Source organism: Tamandua tetradactyla, chromosome 8, assembly GCF_023851605.1.
Source record: "Tamandua tetradactyla isolate mTamTet1 chromosome 8, mTamTet1.pri, whole genome shotgun sequence".
NCBI lineage: Eukaryota > Metazoa > Chordata > Mammalia > Pilosa > Myrmecophagidae > Tamandua > Tamandua tetradactyla.
The window spans coordinates 94,755,426-94,777,148 of NC_135334.1; the positions used below are offsets into that span (position 1 = coordinate 94,755,426).

General features: G+C 41.8%; 1 protein-coding gene across 3 annotated transcripts; it reads right to left on the reverse strand.

The window, feature by feature from the left end:
• On the reverse strand, positions 1–21,275 carry CSRP3 (cysteine and glycine rich protein 3). Of its 3 annotated transcripts, XM_077114202.1 has the most exons (7): positions 21,243–21,275; positions 20,846–20,929; positions 12,115–12,254; positions 5,080–5,248; positions 3,089–3,221; positions 1,879–1,972; positions 1–333 (listed from the first exon to the last, which is right to left on the reverse strand). In XM_077114202.1, the coding sequence occupies exons 3-7, from the start codon at positions 12,224–12,226 to the stop codon at positions 257–259; spliced, it is 585 nt and encodes a 194-aa protein (XP_076970317.1). In that variant the 5' UTR covers positions 12,227–12,254; positions 20,846–20,929; positions 21,243–21,275; the 3' UTR covers positions 1–256. The 3 variants fall into 3 exon arrangements, with proteins under 3 accessions (XP_076970317.1, XP_076970316.1, XP_076970318.1); XM_077114201.1 differs by lacking the exon at positions 21,243–21,275 and having other exon boundaries at positions 20,846–20,969; XM_077114203.1 differs by lacking the exons at positions 20,846–20,929; positions 21,243–21,275 and adding an exon at positions 13,191–13,248.
• Between the last annotated feature and the right edge of the window lie 448 nt (positions 21,276–21,723).

Sequence of the window (21,723 nt, forward strand, 5' to 3'; positions counted from 1 at the left end):
TGAGGTACCACTAAAACATTTATTTATTGCCTCTCCCACCCCAGGTATCACAAATAATAAAGCATTTGTTTCAGGCTAAATTTTAAATAATTTTCTTCCAAAGGCCTCTTCTAACTTTGAGCAAAAACTATGATCCTTCAGAGGAGGACCACTGTCCAACTACAAATGAGAGGACGTCATGGAAAAGGTTTTCATCAGTGCAGGATTATTGGCAAGCGTTTAGGCTGGGAAAAGCCCTGAGAAATGCTGCATCTTTTTACTCTTTCTTTTCCACTTGTTGTGTAAGACCTCCAAACCCAATACCTGTAGGGCCAAAATTTTTAGCATAGCAAACTGTGAACGAAAAGGGGATGGAAGAAAGAGAATAAGTTGGTTAGCATCCTTATTTTAGTTCCTCTGTCCAGACATAGTCCTTTTATCTCTTACAGGCATCCTTTTGATAAAGTTAGCATGTATTAACTTTTAGATAAATTGAACTACTTTTTGAATCTGCTAATAAAAATTGCTTATGGTTCTTTGTACTGTACTAAATGTATTCATAAACATTTGCTCATCTGAGTTGGCATAATCCTGCCCATGATTACCTGCCCATCCTTGTCCCCTACAGCTTCTTGCCTTCCTCCCTACATGTCAGCCACATGGACTATTTGAATAAACCATGGTGTCTAGCCTTTGGTGTCTTTTAGCACTTACTGCTCCCTGGTCCTAGAAAGCCCCCTCCCAAACCCACACTCACTCTTCAAGACCTAGAGAGCATATCTTCTCAGAAGCCTTCCCTAATACCCCAAGCTGACTACTTTCCTCTTGATGTGCTACCGCATTGTAAACTTTACGCTACCATGGCTGTGTTCACTTTGAAATGCAATTGTTCACGTATTGATCTCCCTGTTGGCTGCACACATTGGAGGGTTTTATGGCCTGTGAATGCTGAGGCCTTGTATATATTCTACTGTCAGGAGACGTCAACTATCTGTCAGAGAGTAGGTTAGTGTCTATCCTTGTCTTATCCAACTTCTCATCCTTGTCTCATTATCGGAAAAACTTGGATGATTTACAGTGCTAATTAATGACTGCCTCCCTTTTAATGGCCCCATTGCTCCCCTCACCCCATTCCCACATGCACATTTGAAGATCTTGAGACACCATTATCAAGTGAAAGGGTGGGAGAATCCCACTAATTGATAGAATAGGCCTAGGAGAAGCTGTGAGGTTGAGCGAATGTTCCCTTGGCTATCATGTATGCCTTCCTTTGGTAGCATCAGGAAGGAGCAAAGCCTCTACTACCTCTTCAGAAGACAAAGGTATTGTGAAGGCAGCTAGGGGTGGGGCTGTGAGGAACAGGAGGAAAACCATCTTGCCAATATGTCTCTATGATCACTAAGTGATATCCAATATCAGAAATGCCAGGAAGGGAAGGATGAAGGGAGGGAAGGAGATGTCTTAATACACTTAATTGAGTCCCTACTGAGTTCATCCTTCCACTGGTAACCACTGTCTGCCAACCAAGTGGTCAGAGGGCATTTAGCTTTGGAAGGGGCTGCAATGCTGTTTGTCTAGTCTTGAGGTCTGTTCCAGGGCCAGAGTCAGGGCACTGCTTCCTGCCTCTTCCTCTCTCCCCAACCAGGCCCCTAGTTGCTCTAAATCACTGAGCATCTCTAAGCATCGAGTCTCCCCTGGTGCTCCAAAGTAGAGGGCACAGCTGGATCAAGCAAGAGATTTCTTTCCCTTAGGTAGTTCTGTTCCCCATCCTGAGAGTTGAAACTCTGCTCATGCTGAGCAGCCATAGACCCTGGGCAAGTCGCTAGGCATGGAGACAACTTCCCTTCCCAAGGGCCCTGTTCAGGAAAATACATCTTGAGAGACTCTGGAAATACTCACCTTTGCAATAAAGTTCTCCATCTTTGTCAGTGACATTGGTGGATTCTAGACTCTTTCCACAGATGGCACAACGGAAACAGGTCTTGTGCCAAGGCTGAAGGACACAGGAAAGTTCTATTTTTAATGGGGTTGGCAGTATATTCTATTTTCACTTTATGTCCCCTGACCAGCAGCATATAAAAGAATATCACTGTCTTAACCATTCACTTGCATAATCAGCCCCCAGAAAGTTATTTCCCAGGGGTCTAGAGAAAAAGAGATGGACTTGTCCAGCAACTCATAGAACCCCTATAAATGGATTTAATGTGTAAGTATTCCTTAAGAACAGATTAAATAGGAATGGGTTTTCCGAGGCCTAAAAGGTTCAGAAAACAAATTGGACAGAGAGGGACTTGGCTTGGGGGAGTGGGTAACATTTATATTGAATGTAAAGTTAAAGAAAAGTGAAGAAATAAGGTAATTGTCCAGATAATTCTATGTTCTATGCATATTGTTTGAATCCTCTGAGTATTTTTTATGGAAGCGAGGTTTTTGGCTTATATCATCAAAAACATCGCCTGCCTTCTGCACATGTGCTTATTGACAGACCCAGCCTCAGGGTTGTCATATGTCTTCAAATGACTGGTTTGGGGTTGAGACTGCATTTATATTTGAAGTCAGACACTCTTCATGGCCTTTGCTTCCCCCTTTTCATACCAACAATATTCTCCTCTCTCCTCAGGTCTAAATCCTTTGGCTTCAGGCCTGGAACCAGAGCTTATAGAGCAAAACTGCAGCACTGTCTCACTGTTCTCCAGAGAACTAGGAGATTTGTAACTGGGGACTTCTTGTCATCTTGTGGGGCGTTTGCCATACTCATTGGTGGCAATGCCAGCAGCAAGTTTAGTCATGCAGTGGTAAGGGGTCCTCAGGGCCAAGAGTGAAGGGGGTGGGGGTGGGGCTTGTGTGCCTTTGTATTCCCTAGAGCTTTTAGCTGGGGGAACTTCCACCTTCTAGGTTAATTCTTGTTGCATCAGCTCTAGCTTTCCAAGGGCGCCACCACAGTATGGCAGCACAGACGGGAAAGCGGGTAAGAATGTGTTTTCTAAAGTGGTTCTGAGGGAACTAAGGAGGATGAGGGGTCTGGGACCTGCTTTCTTCTTTTCAGTACCTCCCACATGATGCGGTGGAGGATGAGCAAATCTCATTTGGCTCTTACAGGGATGCTTACCTTACCACCTCCCATGACCTTCTCAGCAGCATAGACTGACTTCCCACATCGAGGGCACTTCTCTGACTCTCCAAACTTGGCAGTGAACTTGGATGGGTTGCTGGTGGTGGCTGAGCGTGCTGCTTTGGGGGACCTAGTGGAAAGAGTGAAACACATAGACCTCCTATGGCAAACAATATTGGCTGTGTGAACCTGAGTGAGTTACTTAACTTCCCTGTGCCTCAATTTCCTCCTCTGGAAAAGGGAGATAATCAAAGTGCCTTTTGCAGAGTCATTGAGGCATTGAGAGGGTTAAATGAGGTGATACATATAAAGCATTTATAGTAGTGCCTACCCAACACTTAATAAAAGTTAGCTTAAATAACTATTAATAAATGTTAGCTGTAATTGTTAGACTTAATAAGTGCTAGCTATAATTCATTTAAATCCTTCTTTTCTCTTATAGAACACTTAGCAAGAGCTTCATGTACATTAGCTTGTATTATTGTCATCATTGTTATATCATTATTTTTGCTGTTATTGTTGGTTTAGGTTTTTCTGTACTATCTTGAAGCCTACTAGTTTGCTTTCTGAAGTGAGCTGTGAAAAGGATATTATAGGACAAAAATGACCTGAAAGTGGGATCTTGACAATCAGTACTAATCAGTTCCTAACAAACCACAGTCCAGTGAGCTGTGGCATCCACAATTCAGACTGTCATCCAGTAACCACCGTTCAGCTATTTTCCCCATGAGAGCAATGTCCAAAATAGATAACAGCCCCATGTTTTGCCATGTCTTTTGGTGTTTCCTTGTACGCCTTATCACTTGAGCCCCACCACAGCCCTAGAAAGGAGAGAGGACCAATTCGAGGAAAGAGCAGGGCAGAGAGGTAATTGCCCAAGGTCGGGCAGCTCGCAACTGGTGGAGCTGGAATGAAACCTAAGGTCTTCAGTCTCTTGTTACTCTTCTTGCAGCATCACAAGAAGCTCTCACATAGAAAAGTGAGCTTTGGGTGATGAGAGGCAGAGAATGTAATTGATATCATCTTTTCTTCTTTAAGCAGAGTCTCCAACTGAGTAATGGGAAATATTAATGAAGAGAAATTTTCTTCCTAAAATGACTAAGCCCACATCCCTCCCTTTTTCCAGGCTCTAGTGTGGGTTGATGTGGGATTGACCACTCCACCAGGTGGCCTAACTCTCTGGAACTCCGTGGGATGCTTCCTTATCTGGGTAGGGCTTTTCTGGCCAATCCGTCTAAAGAGCTGCTGTTTCTAAATGCTGAGCCCCGGACACCAGCTGGCTAGGCAGCAGCTACCGCCCAGCGGCTGTCAGACTGTCATTGTTTTTGCCCTGCAGGTCAGCAAGATCATTAAGAAAGTGAACCCAGAGAAGTAGGTTCGTAGATGGACAAGGGACAACATGATAACCCAGCTTCCCTGGGATTGTGTTGGAGGGATCCTTGGCACTATCTGTATAGAGAGCAGGCAGACAGGGAGACCCACAGAATAATCAAACAGGCCAAAATTAATTGCTTACTTCTTAGGCACTGCCCATCCCATCACCTGCTCCCCCTGTGCCATAGACAGTAGTCATCTTTCAATCCAGGGAAGAAATCCTTTAGTGACAAGCACATAGAGAAATGGTCATTGCTTCCCTGTCATATTTCGTGATTTACACAGAAACTCTCAAAGGGAAAGAAAAGAGACTCCATGCAGTTTTGCAAAGGTCAAACAATGGAACGTCTGTACATTCTGGGTTTTCTCTTGACTTGCAAACCAAGAGCCATGGTGTAAAAGTAATTGCCCTTTAGAAAGGCAGATAATTTAAAGAGAGTCTTCCAGAGATGACACGTCGTTAAAACTTGGTCAGATTGAGTATTCTTATTGTTGGCAAGTCAACAATAGAGTCCATTCTCCCACTTCCAGAAAACGTTGCTATGGGAACAGAATGAACTGCCCTGATAATTGGAGACTGTAACAGGGAGGGAGGACGTGGGGCAGTAACTCACTGTTGGAACTGGAGGCCGAGGTGTTCGCCTGTGTCGGTGCTGAGGCAGCCAGCGCCTTGTCCATACCCGATCCCCTTGGGTCCATACCTGCGCCCATAGCAGGTCTTACAGTAGATCTCAGACTCATGAGCAGCCACCGTGGTGCTGTCAAGAGCCTTCCTGCAGGCCACTGTGGGGAAAGGAAGAGTCAGGGCTTTGGGGTGGAGCTTCCTCCTCCTTCCCCTGCATACCTGATGCCAAGCTGGGGGCCAAGAGACCCAGCACAGGGGGCCTGAGACCAAGAACACAATTTTGATGCCTGACTGGAGCATCTGTCCTCAGCCATAGACTTCAAGACACTCTTAATTTCACAGACAAGGAAATTGGGGCACAGAGAGGCCGAAGTAAAGTGTTCGGTGGTGCCCAGATAGAAGGGGATCAGGGTCAGAATTGGAACCAGGTGTGTGGTCTTGGACCAACCAAGAACAACATCCCTGAATTGAAACAACCTCAGTCCCTGAGTGTCTCACCCCAGATGACATCAGGGAAGTGTTGGGGGAAGGGGTTGTGTCAGGAGAAAAATTTATTTTTTTCTTAATCATACAAGAATCCAGATTGACTAGTTTTCTATACTTATGGCCTTTGAGGAGCACTGTGCTATTTGGGGAGAAAATTGTCATTAAGGCTGATCTTGGCCCAATTCTGGAAGCAGGGGAGGCAGTAAAGCAGGGAATCTGTCTCATAGACCCTTAGGCTTATGTTGGTTACTATATATTACCTAAGGTAAAGTACCCTCAAATGTAAGGCAATCCCCTCTTTTTCCAAAGAGAAGATTTATGGAAAGATTGTCTCTTTGTGAGCTTGAATAAATAAACTTTAAGGAGTACAAATTAAAGTGTCAAATGTCTCCTTATAATATTTAATTTAATAATATAAATTAATAATACATTGATTTACCCCCTACATGGGACATGACTCCCAGGGGTATAACTCTGTCTGGTAATGTGGGACATGATTCCCAGGGATGAACCGGGATCTGGAATCATAGGATTAAGAAAGCGTTCTTGACCAAAATGGGAAGAGAGAAATGAGACAAAATAAAATTTCAGTGGCTGAGAGATTTCAGAGCCGACAGGATATCCTGGGGTTTATTCTTATGCATTATATAGATATCCTGTTTTAGTCTATGGCGTATTGGAGTGGCTGAAGGGAAGTACCTGAAACTGTTGAACTGTGTTCCAGTAGCCTTGATTCTTGAAGACAACTGTGTATAACTATATAGCTTTTACTGTGTGACCATGTGATTGTGAAAACCCTGTGTCTGATGCTCCTTTTATCCAGAGTATAGTCAGATGAGTTAAAAAAAAAAAAGGATATTGTTCTAGTTTGCTAGCTGCCAGAACACAACACACCAGAGATGGATTGACTTTCAATAAAAGAGGATTTATTTAGTTAATGTATAGTTCTTCAGAGGAAAGGCAGCTAACTTTCAACTCAGGTTCTTTCTTAAGTGGGAAGGCACAGGGCGATCTCTGCTGGACCTTCTCTCCAGGCCTCTGGGTTCCAATAACTTTCCCCAGGGTGATTCCTTTCTGCATCTCCAAAGGCCTGGGCTGAGCTGCGAGTGCTGAGATGAGGTATACTGAGCTGCTTGGGCTGTGCTACATTGAGCTCTCATTTAACACCGCCCAAATAAATCAGACATCATTCATTGCAGCAGGCATGCCTCCTAGCCAACTGCAAATGTAATCAACAGCAGATGAGGTTTCATATGCCATTGGCTCATGTCTACAGCAATAGAACTAGGCACCTTCACCTAGCCAAGTTGACACCTGAATCTAACTACCACAGATATAAATAAATAGATACTGGGGCTGGGGATAAAAGGTAAAAAACTGAGTAGATTTAAATACTGGTGGTCAATGAGAGGGAGGGGTAAGAGGTATGGGATGTATGAGTTTTTTCTTTTTATTTCTTTTTCTGGAGTGATGTAAATGCTCTCAAAATGATCATGATGATGAATATACAACTATGTAATGATATTGTGAGCCACTGATTGTATACTGTGGTTGTACTGTATGTGTCTGAAGATTTCTCAATAACAATATTTTAAAAAAATGCTAATGCATTGATTTGGAAATATTTTACTCTCACACAGATTCAAGGAACCTTCATATCCAAATTTTTTCATTTTATCTTCAACATCAGCATCTCCCTTGTTCCCAGAGTCCCTTTTGGAGGCAGCTCACCTAGCTTTCCTGAGCAGTTCATCTTCAGTCCTGCCTTAGTCATGTGAGGGGAAGCCCTGTTGGTATTTAAGCAGAAGATTGTCCTCTAGCAATTGTTATCTCAACGAGAAGTACCTACTAGCATAACACGGGGCAGCTTATAAAAAGTGTATATGATTTCCAAACAACTTGCTGTATTGCTTTGTGACATTGATCTTTACAGGTTGTTTATAGTGATATGCAGTGTTAGAGTAGTGACGCCTTATCCCCAGGAATGATGATAAATTTGCATTAAATTTATTTGCCTTATTTTAAATTTTAACCAGTTCCATCAAGTGACCTCTAGAAACAATCCAAACCAGCACTGAATGAGGTTGTTTCAGGCTAAGATGCCTTCCGCAAATGGTATGTTATTGTTAAAAAAAATTAATTGAACACAGGAGTGCAGGAAGGAAGCAGGGTTGTAGATGAGGTACGATTGGCCAGGGGTTGATGGTTCAGGGAGGGGAGATGAACCTCTGGTAGTTCAGCAAACTATTAGGTCTACTTTTGTGTCTGTTAAAAATTCTCTTTTAAAAAAATGTAAATAAATAAATGACATAAAGTGGAAAATTTCCTATACTGATTCATTTTATAAGGCTTTGGATACAAGGAAAATCCTTTTTTTTTTAAATGAGGAATAATTTGGGGGAAAAACATGCTTTATATTTGGGCCAGTAAGGCATAAACCTGTCTTGTTGCTCTAGTTGCCAACTTCCAGAACAATTCTTCACACATTCATTGATGTTTTGTCTCTGAGTTGCTTGAGGGCAGGACTGTTTTATCCCCAAAACCTAGCACAGGGTCTGGTTTGTAATTAGCCCTCTGTAAATGCATGCAGGAATAATGGTCAGTGCCTTGCCGGTGTTTATATAGCATTAAGTTGCAAAGCCATGCCTGACTTCAGTCCTTGACTCCTAGTCCAGTGCTCATTCCCATCACTCCAAAACTACCTGGGCCCTAACATGCCCTAGCCAGTTCTGTAGCCACTCCCTGGCTTCTGATCACTTTTTTCACACAGGAAAAATAGAGCTGTATTGTCCAACATGGCAACCAAATTATGTGCTGTAAGTGTAAAATGCATACCAGAGTTTGAACAATTAGTACAAAAAGAAAAAAATGTAAAATGTCTGATTAATCATTTTTATATTGATTACATTTTGAAAAGATAATTTTGATAGTTGGGTTAAATAAAATGTTTTAATAATTTATTTAATCTGTTTCTTTGTATTTCAAATATATGTCTACTGTTCTAGTTTGCTAGCTGCCAGAATGCAATACCAGGAATGGAATATTCTTAAAAGGAGAATTTAATAAGTTGTTAGTTTACAGTTCTAAGGCTGAAAAAATGTCCCAATTAAAACAAGTCTATAGAAATGTCCAATCTAAGGCATCCAGGGAAAGATACCTTGGTTCAAGAAGGCTGATGAAGTTCAGGGTCTCTCTCTCAAGTGAGAAGGCACCTGGTGAGGAAGGTCAGGGTTTCTCTCTCATCTGGAAAGGCATGTGGCTAGCACAGCATCATCTGCTAGCCGTCTCTCCTGGCTTCCTTTCATGAAGCTCCCTGTAAGGCGTTTTCCTTCTTCATCTCCAAAGGTCACTGGCTAGTAGACTCTCTGCTTCTCGTGGCTATGTCATTCTCTGCTCTCTCAAAAATCTCCCTCATTCTCAAAAATGTTTCCTCTTTTGTAGGACTTCAGAAACTAATCAAGACCCACCCAAATGGGTGGAGAAGTGTCATCACCTAATACAGCTTAACAACCACTCTTGATTTGGTTACATCTCCAGGGAGATGATCTAATTACATACAGTATTGAATAGGGATTATTCTGCCTTTACGAAATGGGATTTTGATTAAAATATGGCTTTTCTAGGGTACACACATCATTTCAAACCAGCACAGCTACTAGAAAATTTTAATTTACATTTGTGTCTTACATTATATTTATTTTAGACAGTGCTGATCTGGAGGATTAAGTGTTTATTTAGAAGGCAGGAAAACACTGGCCAGAGGACAAGTAAGATAGATCCTGTCTGTCTGCACCTATTTTTGGCAACTACGGGATTGCCTGTGGACAGGTAAGTCTTGTGATACTAATGTAGGAAGTCATGCTCCTCTTCAAGGCCCTCTGTTCACTACCACAAAAACTTTTATTATCCAAATCCCCATTCCCCCTGCAAGTTCTAAGGAAAATATTGAGTTAAAAGGAAGCTCCACCTCCCACCAAATGTTTAGTTCCCTTCTATGATGGCTCCATTGAACTGGACATCTTCCTGCTACCCGGGAAAAGAAAAGACATTCCCTCCAATGGAAAGCTACCTTACCATTCCTGGTCCACTAAGATATCAAAGTTGATCAAAGGAGAATAAAAGCCTAGATAACTGGATTTCCAGATCATAAATCCCAGTTTCCTCTTGTAACAACCCTGTGTGGTAGGTATAACTATCCACATTTTATAGAGGGAGGAAATTGAGGTTGCAATGGTGAAATGACTTGCCCAAGGTCACATGGTTAGCACATGACAGCGTCCAGATTCAAGCTCTAGTCTTCTGTACTCCTATACCAGTGTTGTTTCTAAACTCACCCCTACCCTTTTAAAAGAACACTAGCCATTTCTGGACAAAAGGAACTTTTTGAGCAATGAATTCTGGATAATTTGTAATAGTCATGATGAATTTGAGGGACAAATAAGATGCATAAAACCCAAAGCATCGGATGACTGTGAGGGTAGCATGGCATTGCGATTGAAATTGATCGCACTGTGTGCTTGGGAGTGGTCAATACGAGAAATTTTATACTGTATTATACATTTCTACAATTAAGAAGAGAGAGAGAGGCTAAAAAGACAATGACAATTAAATGCAATACATGATCCTGGACTAGATCTATTAATGGAGGAGAAAATACCCAAAAGGATATTATTGGAACAATTGGAAAAAATGGAATATATTGTATACTATATATCAACATTAAATTTCCTGAACATGATAACCATACTTACTGAAGCTACATAAGTGAATATCTTGTTCTTAGGAAATGTACATAGAAGTATTAAGTTTTCAAGGAGCATGATGCGTGCAACCTACTCTCAAATGTTTATAAAATAGGTAAATAGATGGAAATAGATAGGTAGGTAGATAGATAGAAAGAATGATATAATAAATGTGGCAAAATGTTGGTAAATCTGAATATCTGGATAGAAGGTATATTGGAGTTCTCTGTGTTGATTATTTGTCCTGTAAGTTTGGAATTATTTCAAAATAAAAATCTAAAAGTAAAAATCCACCATATCCGTAAATGTGCAACCCCAGTCACTCAGAATGCTGTTTCCCCCATTCTTTCATGATAATTATGTTTTCTGTGGACGGTGAGGGATAATGGAAACTCCTGCAGCGGATGAAATGTTACTATTTCTGGCATCTGAAGGATAGAGTATCTCCTTGTCCTAACAGATGAAGCCCAGCCCTTGCAATGCTGCTTGAAACAGCTTAAAGACATATGGACCCCCTCTGGGCTGAGACATAGGAGAGCTCTGCTGTAAGGGGACCTGTCAGATGTTCAGCAAAGCTAGCTCTTAAGTCAGACCTACTGGAGGAAAGCTGAGGAGGTAACTGGCCATCTCAAAGCCATAGCCAGTTTCTCTCCAAATAGGGCTAGCTGTTAGAGAACTCTGTAAAATGCCATAGCGTCAAAGAGCACTGGCCTCTGAGTCTGAAGGCACAGGTTCTATTCCTGGCTCTGCCATAGATAAACATGGCCTGGGCTCACAGATGAGAAATGACTCATCTAAAATCACCTAATTCCAGGGAAGAGCCAGACTTCAATGTGGACCACAGGGTCTTTTTTTTTTTTTTTTTTAATATTTTTATTGAGAAATCTTCATACACATACAGTCGATACATGGTATACAGTCAGTGGCTCACAATATCATCACATAGTTGTGTATTCATCACCATGATCATTTTTAGAACATTTGCACCACTCCAGAAAAAGAAAAAAGGAAAAAAATTCACACATCCCATACTCCTTACCCCTCCCTCTCATTGACCACCAGTGTTTCAATCTACCCATTTTTTTTTTACCCTTCATTCCCCCCCATTATATATTTACTTTTTTAATCCTTATGTTTTCACTCATCTGTCCATACCCTGGATAAAAGGAGCATCAGACACAAGGTTTTCACAATCACATGATCACAGGGTCTTAAAGTTCCCTCCAGTCTTGGCATTTTGTAAATCTTTGTCTTGCAGATGAAGGTTAAGATTCCCTTCATCAAGTTACTGGTGCCCTAGCCATGACGGACTCTTGGAGAATTGGCATGACGTTGCCCTCTCCCTACCCCTACCCCATTACCTGACACAGGCTCTTTCTTAGGAAAGACCAGTCACAGCTGGCTTCAGTGACAGCTGGCCAGTGAGGGCAACACAGAGAGCCAAATCCATCCTGGCTTCAGATAAGCACTGGCTTCCTTTCTCTGCCAAGTCACACCTTTTAAATGTTGCCACCAGGTTAACCAGAGAGCAGTGGCAGGCCAGCTTGTTCTGAAATGCAGGGAAATGGCCAGTGAGCCTGGCAATGGGTTGGAGAAAGGGCACTCGTGAAGAGATCCAATTACCTCTTTAGGTGGGACCTGAACGTTGTATTTCTAAAAAGTCCCCAAGTGACACTGTTGCTGCTGGTCCAGGGACCACCCTCTGAGAACAACTGACATAGAGTAACTGTGGTTAAATATGAACTCAAATTGCCCCCCAGATGCTAAGAGGCCCCCATGGCATTCTCCCAACTCACTGCAGTGGAAACAGGTCTTGTGGAAACTCCTCCCATTGCACTGGATTTCTTCTGCGTGGTAGACAGTCTTCTCGCAGGCACCACATTTTGCTCCTCCGCCCCAGTTTGGCATCTTGATGATTCTTTGATGAAGGTGAAATCTAACAGGACAGAAAATTAGATGCCCTAAACTTAGGTGGCCCTGGAAGGGAATCAATCTTTAGTTCAGTGGTAAACATACCTAACTTCAATTTGTTTAACGGTTCATTCATTCGTTCAGCAAATAGTTACTATATGCGAGTCATTGTATACACCCAGGCGCTTACTCAGATGGCTTTGAGCAAGTCAGGTTACCACCCTGGGACTCAGTTTTTCCTTAGGTTAAATTTCAATAATACCTGCCCCTATGTACCTCAGAGTGTTGTGGGAAGGAATGAACGAGCCAATTTTGTGGATATAAAGTTATATACAAATAATAAGTATTTTTTTTTTTTTATTTTTTTTTTTATTTTTTTTTTAAAGAGAGAGGGAGGAAGGGAAGGAAAGACAGAGAGAAGGAAGGAAGGATGGAAGAAAGGGAAACATCTTTAAACATTTTCTTGTTTTATTATATTTTGTTTGTTTGTTTGTTTTTTACATGGGCTGGGGCCGGGAATCGAACCGAGGTCCTCCGGCATGGCAGGCAAGCACTCTTGCCCGCTGAGCCACCGCGGCCCGCCCTTTTTTTTATCAAAGGTTTTTAAATTGTCCCATCAGAAGTGGCAACTTTGAATGAATACTTTGAAAATGGTATTTTATACCTAGTTCATTGCTTCTCAAATCACCCGGATCGTATGATGCAGATTCTGGACTGGTAGATCTGGGATGAGGCGGGGAATTCTGCATTTCTAACATACTCCAGGCAAAGCTGATGCAAGTATGTGGTGGGCCATTCTTGGGAAGCAAGCCTTGGCTTATCTTGCTGATAAAAATGTATAGTGTATAAAATCTCCTGTTCAGATTTATTTCTGATGTCCATTAATTGTTTCTGAAGACTATCATTATTCTGGCAATAAGATATATTGGAACTACACTACATCAACGGTCTAGAAACTTACCTTCTACTCTCAGCACTACTCAACTTGCTGTGTGTATCAAGATGAACTACACAGCTTTTCTTTACATGTTTTCCCACCTATAAAATGAAGACAGTTTTCCCTTACTATGTCACAGTGTTGTTTTAAGGACCAAATGTCATGATGTACAAGAAGTATCTGATAGAATTCATGGTGCTTGACAGGGGTCGCTGATAGTCACAGCCCCAGGGCTGCCATTGGGTCCTTCCTAAAGGATTGTAAGAGATACTAGCCAAGGATGGGGATTTAAAAACTAATCCAATTTACTCTTTCTTTCTTTTTATCTGTGTGTTTTTAAAGTATAAATCCAAGTTTTCAGTTTCCCCAGAGCAGAATTAAAATAAGCCATCAATACCCAGTGAAATTTCTGAAACCCTGCCAGACTTAAAGGGGCTGCAGTTGAAATGGGATCCTCTGGTTTTCTACATTCTGATTTCTAAGAAGCCTAGTGTGTCATCTTGTCATTGTCACCAAGCATTATCAGGCCGTTCTGAGTGGCTGCTTCTGACCTTCTCTTCTGCTTCTGGGAAACCAGTCACCTTCTTATAATAGTTGGCGATTAATACTAAGCCCTCCTGGGTCAAATGGTCCAATTGTATCTCACGGTCTCATAACAAAGAGACTTTCTGCTAAGAAACAGAAGGTAAATAGCAAACAGACCACTGAACTTGATGCTAGAACTGAAGAGATCATTCCTATCTAAATATCCCCCCAAGGAGCTTTTCCCGCTTACAAAAACAGTGTGAGATTAGCCAGGAACATCCCAGTCTTCCTTGTAGAGCAGCAGGCTTCTCTTTTTATTTGGAAAATTTTTATGAAATGACTTTTTTCAAAAATGGAAACATACAGTATTACTATTTCTATAGTTCAGGTTGTTTAGGATAATGGAAAGAGAAATGGATTTTGAGTTGAAAAGCCCGAATCAGCTGCATTCATTTGTTAATTTGATTGTTCATTCATTCATTCACAATGTATTTACTACTACCTAACTTTTATGTCTCAAGTACTGCACTAGGTCTCACTGAGGGATTGCAGGATGAAAAATTATAAAGATGAGTCACTGAGGGATTGCAGGATGAAAAATTATAAAGATGAGTACTTTGTGGTCCCTGGCATTGAGAAGTCCACATTTTAGTGAGGAAGAGAGATGGGATTCAGAATACCTTGCATCAAAGAAGTGTCTTGTGCAAAGTGCTATGGAAACTCAAAGACAGTAATAGCCACCCACGCTTAGACTAGGGTTGAAGGCAGGTAGTTTTTGGAGGGTCACAGATGATATCACGTCCAAATGGGGCTTGGGAGGATGAGTAGGAGTTCACCAGGAAAGAAAACGGGGAAGGACATTTTAGGCAGAGAAGAGAGTGTTCAGAAAGAGAGGGAGGCCTTAATATTTCCTAAAAGAGCCCAAATTACTTATTTTGGATTCCATTTAAATGATAGAGTTTTAGGGTTAGAAAATTCAAAGATTAGCCAAACCCATTTACAAATAAGGTGAGGCATAAAAAATAATAATAATAAACATTTGGGAGTGTTTTCTTAGCTAACATCTTTTTTTCAGAAATCCCTCATTCCCTGATTCAATATGACACATTCTCTGGGAAAGAGGAGAATCATATAATTTTGTTCTTGTTCATTTTGATCCTGTGCTTCCACGTGGTATAGAATAGAGGAGAAACATAATATATTACACCTAGGAATGTGACAGGGACACTTGTAAAATTAATGATGTGGAAATTTTCATTGAAAACAATTGTAAGTCAAATTTCTCATTTCAATCTTCAGTGGAAATTTCACTGGTGTGCCCTGAAAGTTAATGGATCACAGCTATGCCTATTGGTGTATGTGTGTGTGTTCAGCAATTGCCTAAACATAATACTTTTAAAAATGAGCTTAAGATTACAGATAACACCTTCTTTACAAGGGAATGTATTCCAGCACACTTTGTTTTGAAGTGATCGTAAATATCTCACATACATATATCAGGACTTGAAACCCAAAATAGAACACCTTAAGCATCCTGCTACAAAGGTGCTCAGGTTTATTTGTAAAGATGGAAATGAGAGCTATGTAGGTTCAACACAGAAGGTGTCTCTGATTTTTTCTTCCCACCATCATAGACAAAAGGTAGAGGATGTCGGAAGGAGTCCGAAATTAGGAGACTTGGGTTCTAATCTTGATTTTGCCATTTACTTGTGTGACGTTAAACCTGGGTAGAAAATGGCAATAATCTTATCTCCTGTACTTTCTTCACAGGACCGTTATAAAGGCCATGGAAATATGACTGGGATGTAAAGCAGTATTGAGAAGCTATTCAAACCCAAGGCATAGTTACCCACTTTATTTTAGGTAACTCAAAAAGCACCAATCTTTTCGTTAGGTCTCTATCATTTGAAAGTACATGTAGGTCCTGGCATATACACAAAACCTGTTCAGACTCCCGCATTGCTTTGGAATTCCTGTGTCTCAACACTCTTCTAGCCAGGCCCAGAATGTGAGTTTACCCTGGCCATGCCACCAAGGGATGGGCCATTTGTTTATCAGTGTTGCCTGGCACAGGCAAGGGTCATTGAAGGTGGGACACCAAATATAGGCTGGCCCATCACTCAGCCCCATTTGTCACATGGGTCATAATCTCCATCACACCACCTGGCACTACTTTCTGAGCCAGCCCCTGAGATGACTGTTTTCACAGTTCAGATTGAAATGGAGACAGACTGGGGCTTATAAGGATGAGAGAGAATGCAGCTAGAGGGTGGGTGACTTTTGGATACCCTACTTGGATTTCAGTGAGAGACTACCTTGTATAGGCTTAAAAAATAATGCCATGGAAGACTTACTACTGGGGGTACCATTTAGTGGGTGGGGTGGGAAATGATCAAATGCAGGAGGTTAGAGTTCTATTTCCATCTGCCTCTTAAAAGCTGTTTGATCTGGGACAGTTGTTCAACCTCTCTGAACTTCAGCATCCCCTTTCTGAAATGGGGATAATTATCCTAGTTGGTTCACAGGGTTGCTTTAAGAATCATATCTATTCAAAGATGTACAATCACTCGGTAAACTGCAAAGTGTTATAAAATGTAAAAGCCAATTAGTTCTACCATGACTCTGTTTTGTCACAAATCAATTTGAAGTTTTAAAAGAATAACTCAACTGTATATCTTGGGCATAATCTTCCTAATCTAACACTCCCTCCCTCTCTTCCTTCCTTTCTTTAAACTACCAAAAATGGAGGGAAAGATGATACCTTAGGGCAAACATGAGTACAGTAGATAAAAGTGGTACTTAGTGATTCAGTTTCTTTTTTGTCGGAGTCCAGTAAAGAACCTGGGAACCTTAGACCATGACTTTGAGTAGACCTCAAATGATGTTGCCATTTTCAGAGGATTACTGGTTCTCTTGGTCATCCTTCTAGATGTCTGATTTCAAATACTGAGTTAAATTGTCTCCAAGGGATTAAGCAAAGACTTTGGATCATAGAAACACATACCTGGAATCTAATGATAGTTATGACCGTTACTAACATAATAATGTTACTATGAAGGTAAGCTATCTGGAGCACAGCCCTTGTGCCAGGCACTGCAGTGTCTCATTTAATTTTCATGACACCCCTTCGAGGTCGGCATGATTATGAAGTTTTCTTTACAAATGGGGAAATGAAGTCTTAGGGAAATTGTTTCACTTGCCCTGGGTCACTTGGCCAGTAGGTTTCACAGGGCTAGATTGGAGCTTAGGTCTTTGACTCCAAAGCTGTGTTCTTAAGAGTATTACCTACTCCTTATCATTTACTATGCAGTCGCTGCTTTACATATAGCATCTTTAATACTTACAGCAGGCCTGCAAAGAGGACTTTGTTATTCTCCTTTTTTGAAGTTGGGAAAACAGACTCAGAGAGCTTAAACAACTTCTCCAGAACCACACACCTAGTAAGTGCCATACCTGTTAATCAAACCCATGTTAAGCTGCTACTACATTCCATCTTCCTGCCTATAACACACTGGCCAGGGAATGGGGGTCAGCACCTTAATTAACCAAATTTCCCCCACTGATGGGAATTGGAGATTTGACAGATCCAGCGTCTCTCCATGGATCAAAAGAGAGAGTGCCACGGGGGTAGTAACAAGGGGACTGAATGAATGCAAGCCGGTGAAATGAGGGATTTCTAAGAGTCAGCTCTGTTAAGACACAGCAAGGGCCATCCTTGGAGCTGGAGAGTTCTTTCTCACTGTTGATTTTCAACTTGGGTGGGGGTGGATTGCCAAGTGACTGTGATGTGAAAAGCACCTCCAATGGTCCTTCAAACCATGAGATGGATTTAGGGGACTGAACAGTGATGGGGCCTGACTTCGTGGAAATGCCATCTGGTGGCAATTTGTCCTCAGACTTTCTGAGCCCTGTGTCCTTGTTCAGATAAAGAGGATGATAAGGCTGGTCTTACAAAGGTGTTCTCAGGTTGAGTAAGATATAATAGCTAAGATACTATATATCAAGACTGAATATGTAGCAGGTATTTGAATTTTAGTTGCTTGCATTATTATTAATTATTACAATTATTTTTTATCTCCAGTTTCCTATCTGTTTTCTTAAAACAAATCTCTCCCTGCTTGTGACTCTTCTGGGTTCAGGCGTGAACTGAGTCTGTTTCTCAGGCTTCAGGGTGAGCTGTACCCAGGAACAGGCCCAGCCACACCAAGGAGAGCGTCAAGTCCCTTGGGAGGATCAGCCTGCTGCCATTGATTGCCTGTTAGGCAAGATTCTGAGTCTCTGCCCTGGACAGTTAACTTCCTCTCTTTGGCAGCTTTGGGGCCTAACAGGAGCTCACCTTACCATTGATATGGGCTGTGGAGGAAAGCAGCATATCTAATGCATCCCTGTGGCCAAGAGGAGGCCATGCCTGCAGCTCTCCATATAGGATACTCAAGGTCAGCAGCTTCTTCCTAAACCCCTGAACCCAGGTATATGAAGTCCTTCATTCAGAGGCCCTTTCACAATGGCTGGAAAGCATATGTGGCTGATTTCCAGCACAGAATGAACCCGAGTGTTGCTTCTAACCCCTTTGGAAACCCAGACCTGGACACTCACGGCAGATGCATCCTTTCAACCAAGGCTGCTATACAGCAGTCACACGGTGCCTTTTCTGACATTATCTCTGAAGTGTGGCCAACTTTTCCTCGCAGAAACTTGCTCTATTTTGACCTTTGAAATTTATTTCTAAAGATCATGTTGTACCCCAGTTTAGATCCTGGCTTTGCCACTTCCTAGCCACGGAACCCTAAGCAAGTACTTTGCTGTCTTGCATTTTTGTTTAGTCCCCTGACGAATGCCTGCTCGCCTGACTTGTGAGAGTTAAGTGAGCTGACACTTGTATCTGTGCTGGCTCAGGGTCTGCACAGGGCAGTAGGCAACCCTTTTCCATGATGAGGTCCAGAAGGGGCTCAGCAAAGGCTCCATCCCCTGTGGCCCTCAAGACAATTATTGTTTCCCATCCTGCTTTTCTCCTGTGGGATGAATAACTGCAGTTTTCCACACTCGCAGGCATCACATTTCTCTTTGGCCGTGAAGCCAAGCCTAGATATAATATTCCCAGACACCCAAGCAAAGCACTTATAGTTGGAAGTCTGCCTCCCTAAGAAGCTGTATTTCCTGGGTATTATGTTCCTACTCTTGTGTCCTTCCTCTTATGAAAGAAATTAATCATCTTCTAACTCGTGGTCAGCTTGTAATCCACTTTTATCAGCACACTTGTACTTAGCAGGAAATCTTCCCGCAATCTTTAGGCTTTGGCTCTGTCCCTTTTCTCAAAGGCCTTGCATGTTTGTGCAGTTCTATTCAACCTTAAAAAATACTTTCCTGTACTTTATCTCATTTGATTCTCACCAATACAATGGCATTATCTTAATTTTACTGTTCAGGAAATGGAAACTCAAAGAAGTAATGTAACGTCCAGAGCTGGAATGTGAGTTGGCACTGTGACTGCTGTTCTTTGTTTTCCTTTATTTTCTTCCTTAGGTTCCCGGGATTTCTGAATTTGTATTCTACCAAGATTCTGTCTCCACTTCCCCCGGGAAGGTTGTGACTACTTGCCTGTTGAATGCTCCTGCTCGTTCTCCCACCCCCTGTTCCGCCTCCCGCCTCAGATGGATGGTTTGTGCACTGGGCTGCAGAGCACCTGTCTTCCCAGGCCCTGGGGAGAGCACCCAGGCCCCAGGTCAGCTGCACATCCTGCCCAACAGCTGCGCAGTCTGCCCAATCACTGAGTTGTTCAGAATAGAACCAAAGCCAAGCCAGACAACACTTAAGTAAGGGACCATCACATTTTCTGGGTCATAAAGCAATTTTACAGCACTGTGATGAATTGGATATAACCAGCATTCAGAGTCAGTCCCAAGAGCAAACCAAGGACGCAAGGCTCTTCCCATTTGCCTACCCTTCTTGCTGTCCATGCCCACCCATCCCTCCTTTAGTGCTGCCTCTACCTCCCACAGCACTGGCACAGGAGATGGTCAGTACACACAAAAAATTGCATTGATTTGTACTGCAGAGGGACAGGTTCCTCAAACAGCCATCCACCTCCATCTTGGAGGAGTCCCACTCCTGGCTCAGGGAAAGGAACAGAAATTAGAGGCAGCAGCTTTGATCTTTGGGCAGCATTTCCACTCAGTCCAATGTTTAAAACCACTTCTCACTTTGCCTATCAGTCACTGAAATATATATATTTTTAAATCATTTACTGAAACCTAGTGGTAATAGTGGGAACCACCCCCTGTATGCCTGCCCCTAACCTCAGTTTGAAATGATCTTGAATCAAGTAGAGCATTTAATGGTTTTTCAAAATTAGCAATGTTTTTTTCAGGTCCAATTCTGATTAATTTTCAAATTCTTAAAGGTAAATCTGTTACTGAATATTTCTGAGAAATAAAATCAATGTTAAATCAACAGATCTTCATTGAATATTTCCTATATGTAAGACATGGTATAAAAAAATTAGAAATTATTGTGAAATTGGCAATTTCCTTCATTCGCCCACATCTTTTGAATAACACAATTCCTTGTATTTTAAGCATGGGGGAAATTGGCTTTTATTATACAATCAACTTTTAGTTGTGCTGTACTTTATAGTTTAGAAAAATATCACAATCATACTTATCCCTGCGGAGAAAGAGAGCAAGACCATGAGAGCGGGAATTTTCTCAAAGTCACACATCTATTAATCATGAGATATTTCTACAACTAGAACATACATCTGTTGATTTCTGATCCAGTTTCCATTATTTCCTTCTTTTTTCCTATCACCCCAACTAAGATAGTAGGAAACATTATTCCACCATGAAAATAGTCTTAAACCAAAAATAGTCTCTTACCCATTTCCCTATCTGTGAAGTTTCCTTGAGCTAACAAATATTAATCTTAAATTTTTAGTAATTAATAATGAGCTCACAAAAATTAATCATTAATTATTTTAACAACTGCCAGGTCCACACCAGAATCAAGTATAGCTTGAGCCTCTGCACACAGGACCAGAGTGCATGGTGGGGCACGCGACAGGAAACATACCTTCACTCTATGGGACCCTTCATGGTCCCACCCAAGCCAGCCAGCCAGCCCACGCCCAGCCCAGACTCCTGCTTCACTCCACTTACCTGCCTGTTGGTGTCTGACAGCTCAACTAAGGGGAGGGGGCCCTCATCTTCTTTAAATATATGGAGGCTGTCACCAGTCTTGGCCTGTGGAGGGAAGGGAGGGAGAGGGTGGATGAGACATGAGTAACGCAACTGCTATCAGAGGCTGAAAATAGCCTGTGACCAAAGCCCTGAGTTTTGTTCCCCCCACACCAGCTGTGAGGCCCTTGGAGTACAATATCACTTGGATTCTATTTTAATTGCCAATTGCCTGTGGCACCAAGTGATCAATTTGTGAGCATACAATTTCTGATCAAGTGGTCGGAATAGGTATGAGAGCAAAGAAGGATTTTACATTAAAAAAAAATTATCCAGGCTCCTACTCCCGCTGCCCTTTCTGGAAATCAATGCAAGGTACCTGAAAATGAATCATGAGCCATATCTGGGAGTCCTCTGGAACTCTAAGACACAGGTCAACACCCTCGTGAGGAAAACTCAGAGCTAAAAATAAAAGTGAAGGGTGTCTGAAATGATACTTAGATAATCTCTTTGAAGAAGCTTGGGAAAAAAGGTCACCTAGTTATCAGGGTCCTGTCTCTCTATGGTCTACTATTCTATGAAGAAAAGTTTCCTCTCAATTCAAAGTTGTAAGTTATTTTGTTCATCTTTCTCTACTTAAGAATTTTGCATGGCAGTACATGAATTTATGACAAGTCTTGATAAGTCTCTATGGACCCACCTTTTCTTTGCCTAGTATGAACATATTTTGGCTTTGAGCAAGCATCATGGACTCATATAAATTATAGAATTTAATACCTGAAAAAAAGTCTTCATGTTATGGCTGAGGAAACTGAGGCACCTAACTTGCCCAAGACCAGACAATGAGTTACTGGCAGGGT